Source organism: Octopus sinensis, unplaced genomic scaffold, assembly GCF_006345805.1.
Source record: "Octopus sinensis unplaced genomic scaffold, ASM634580v1 Contig15230, whole genome shotgun sequence".
Taxonomy (NCBI): Eukaryota; Metazoa; Mollusca; class Cephalopoda; order Octopoda; family Octopodidae; genus Octopus; species Octopus sinensis.
Window position 1 is genome coordinate 21,426 of NW_021833618.1, and position 3,230 is coordinate 24,655.

A 3,230-nucleotide genomic window follows, 5' to 3' on the forward strand; every position below is an offset into this window, starting at 1 on the left:
GAAGTCGCACGCATGAGTTCAAGACTAGATGATGAATGGAGACATTCCAGAAAACTGGGCACACTCCTCGGAGATAGTGAGGACATTACCCGAAGGAAAGTACTATCGACGGCCGCGTTGAACAGGCTGAAAACGGATTGGGTGGCTAACAGGCCGGTAACGATTGCGCTTCGTTTGCGCCTCTACAATGCATTCGTTCTATAAACTACCATTTATCATTTGAACTTTTGATACAAAATCAGTCAAATTCAAAATCTTGGACTGATTGATCTCCCGAATATGCTGGATAGAATAATGGCAGTTCAGTTAATGTGACAGAACTTGTCTGAAGGAAAGGATATGAGCAATCATAACCCGAACATATTAGCGTTAATAGTGAATTAGTGTGTTAAGAACGAGCCTTGTTCTGGACGGGGAGATACAACTTGAACTCTGCGGGGAGTTCGTCCTCGGAGTAGAGCCTCTCGGAGAAAAAGACTCGTCGAATGCGGCAGTTTGCATGGATCTAGAATGGGGAGAGGAGTGACCTGGACCCTCAAAGTCTCGATATAATTAGTCCCGTAGGCACGTCTGGTGAAGTCCGACAGGTTGAACTGTATTTGGTTCCACCCGTCGTCGAGTCGCATGGGCATGGTGCAGATGAAGGGCTTAACTCGGGTGGTGCTTTGGTAGTTGCTGGCACGGAATCGTCGTTTGACGTTTTTGTCGTCGAGGACTTGGACTTCGAAGGTGAAGTATTTTTTGAGGTTTTTGATGATCATGACAAGAAAGGGGAGTTTGATGCCGAGAGTGGACAAGTCCATAGGACAGGTGATGTAGGTGGTGCTAAGGAGTGGGGGGAATGAGCGGACCTGACATTAGTGCCGGAAATCTCGAGGACGAGTGACTGGATGTCGTTGTCGGTGATTCTCTTGATGTGTCCGTTCTTGACCTGTGGTGGTAATAGAGGAGATGTGCCTGTTTGTCCCATATTTGGAGTGGCTTACTGCCAATGCTGTACAAAATGGACAACATGCCGCTTTGGAAAGTATTAGTGAACATTGTAAAATAGGATGGTTATCATGACAACTAGAACAGGGTGGCCACAATAAAACAAACAAGAAAGCCAAATAAAGAATGGACTAGTTAGGTTGGTCGGGAGGAGGGTAGCCCATTTGTTGTGCAGCCCACTGCTGTTGTGCGTAGTGGTACTGTTGGTCCCAGTAGTCCTGCATAGTCCAGTCAGTGAGTCCTCCAAAGTGGTAGAGAGGCATGTGATATGGGCGTGGCCAGCGAGGGGTGGTGCGACGACCAGTGAGTGGCTGAGCCAGTTTGCACTCGACCTACGTTGACAAGATGGGCCAACTCTCTTGCCACTAATGACGACGTATCTCTCCATGCACAGACGGTTGACGGGCTCTTGTGAATCGAACGTGACGAATCCGAACCCTCGGTGGCGTTCTCTGTTCTGGTCCATCATCAAAATAGTGTCCGTCACCTCACATGTCATTCAACCACCACATTTCCGTAGTACGAAAAAAAGGCCTTTATCGTCTCCTCTGTGCAGTTCGCAGGCAGTCCCCCTATGAAGATCTTCCCGTCCGACCCATCTCCTCCACCCTTCACTACTCCACCAACTTATTACTTTCCCTCGCGGATTGCACATCTTCGGGTCCACTTGCCTCCATCCACCGTGCGTCAATGTACCCATCACTTTCTGCACTGACAAAGCAGACTCGAATGTCACAAATCCAAATCCACGCGACTGCCCTGTCTCCACGTCGTCATCACTATGCACTCCTCCACTTCACCGAACCGACCAAAGTACGCCTTCATCGATTCTTCTATTTCTAACACCCACATTACCATTATTTGTCTCTGAGGCTACCCCCCAACAAATAATTTTCTAATTAATTAAGTTTACTAGTTCTATCATTCATCTACTACCTTTTCTCGTCGCCCATCTTATCCACACCACTAAAACTAATCGACTATTTATTTTTTACTTTTCTACCCTATTCTATTTTTTACATTTAATTATACTTTATTCCTCCTAATCATCCAAAACAACAAAGTCATGTTTCCTTCCTGAATCGAGTCATGAGTGTCGTTTATGTGTTTGCCAATAATCAACCCGACGAATGTGCCAGGGTGTCGGAACGAGCAATAATTAATCAGTCCATTCACAAATAAAGCGGAAATAATTTGTTTTCTATCTGAATTGATGTGATAAAGCGTTCCATTCGGTTGATCATGACTTTCTTGCAAACTCGGCCTCCCTCCAAATCTTTGCATTTGTAATGAATCCACTCAGTGTAAGTACCCAAAAGTTATAATGGATGACTAAGATGATGGCTACATATACACCAACTGTTCATTAATCATCTACAAATAATAATGACTACTCACCAAGGCAGATGTGTACATGCAGGGAGAATGTAATTAAGAAATCAATGAGTTTAAAAATCTACTCTGTTCAGTCAGTGGCTGAGAATAAACACAATCACGCTTATAAAAATATTGTGCGCATGGCACTCCTCTCATATTTAGATGATCTTCAAAAGGTTTGTTTCACAGTGGAGGTTATCAATTGGGGGTGATTTTAGACACCCACATATTGTGCCTTGTTTTGTACTGATTGAAGTGCCATTGTCGAGTTTATGGATAGCCAGGGCGCCCAGCTTGGACTCGCATAACTTATTGTAATGTGACCACTTATTGCTTTGTTTTTGCGTCTGTTCGCCTTAACAGAAATGTTAGAGACATGTGAAGGACATAGTTGGATTAAAAGTAAGTCCGAGGATAGTAGGTTTTTGCATAGTGGGAGGTCAGAACCAAAGAGAGATAACTTCGGGTGAAGGTTTGATTGTCGGAAGAAAATAATTCCTCAGAATTCCTCAGTTCTATCCATTTTCCCGTTAAGTTTGTTACGAGTCTTTATAAGGGTGTTTACTTCGTGGCTGTAACTTTGGGAGATTTTTGTATAATTCCTTGAGGAATGAATTTTTTGGAGGTGGATAAGTGCATAATTGACTGCTGCGTCAGTCAAACGAAAGTTGATAATGTCGAAATCATTCAATGATTTTTTTAGAGCGAGACAGTAGTCGTCCCAGGAATCTCTTTTGTAATTCGTATAACAACGCCGTTGAATGTCGATGTTTGATTTTAGGTCATTCTCAATAATAATCCGGTTGTGGTCAGAATTTAGGTCGTAAATGACCTTCCAAGAGATAACAGGGGCCAGAATTGGA

The 3,230-nt window shown here is 43.8% G+C and overlaps 1 protein-coding gene across 1 annotated transcript; it reads right to left on the reverse strand.

Annotated features, from left to right (window-relative positions):
• Positions 1-349: 349 nt before the first annotated feature.
• Positions 350-824, reverse strand: LOC118761564 (cilia- and flagella-associated protein 20-like). Its single transcript, XM_036499601.1, has one exon. The coding sequence runs from the start codon at positions 801-803 to the stop codon at positions 381-383; it is 423 nt and encodes a 140-aa protein (XP_036355494.1). The 5' UTR covers positions 804-824; the 3' UTR covers positions 350-380.
• Between the last annotated feature and the right edge of the window lie 2,406 nt (positions 825-3,230).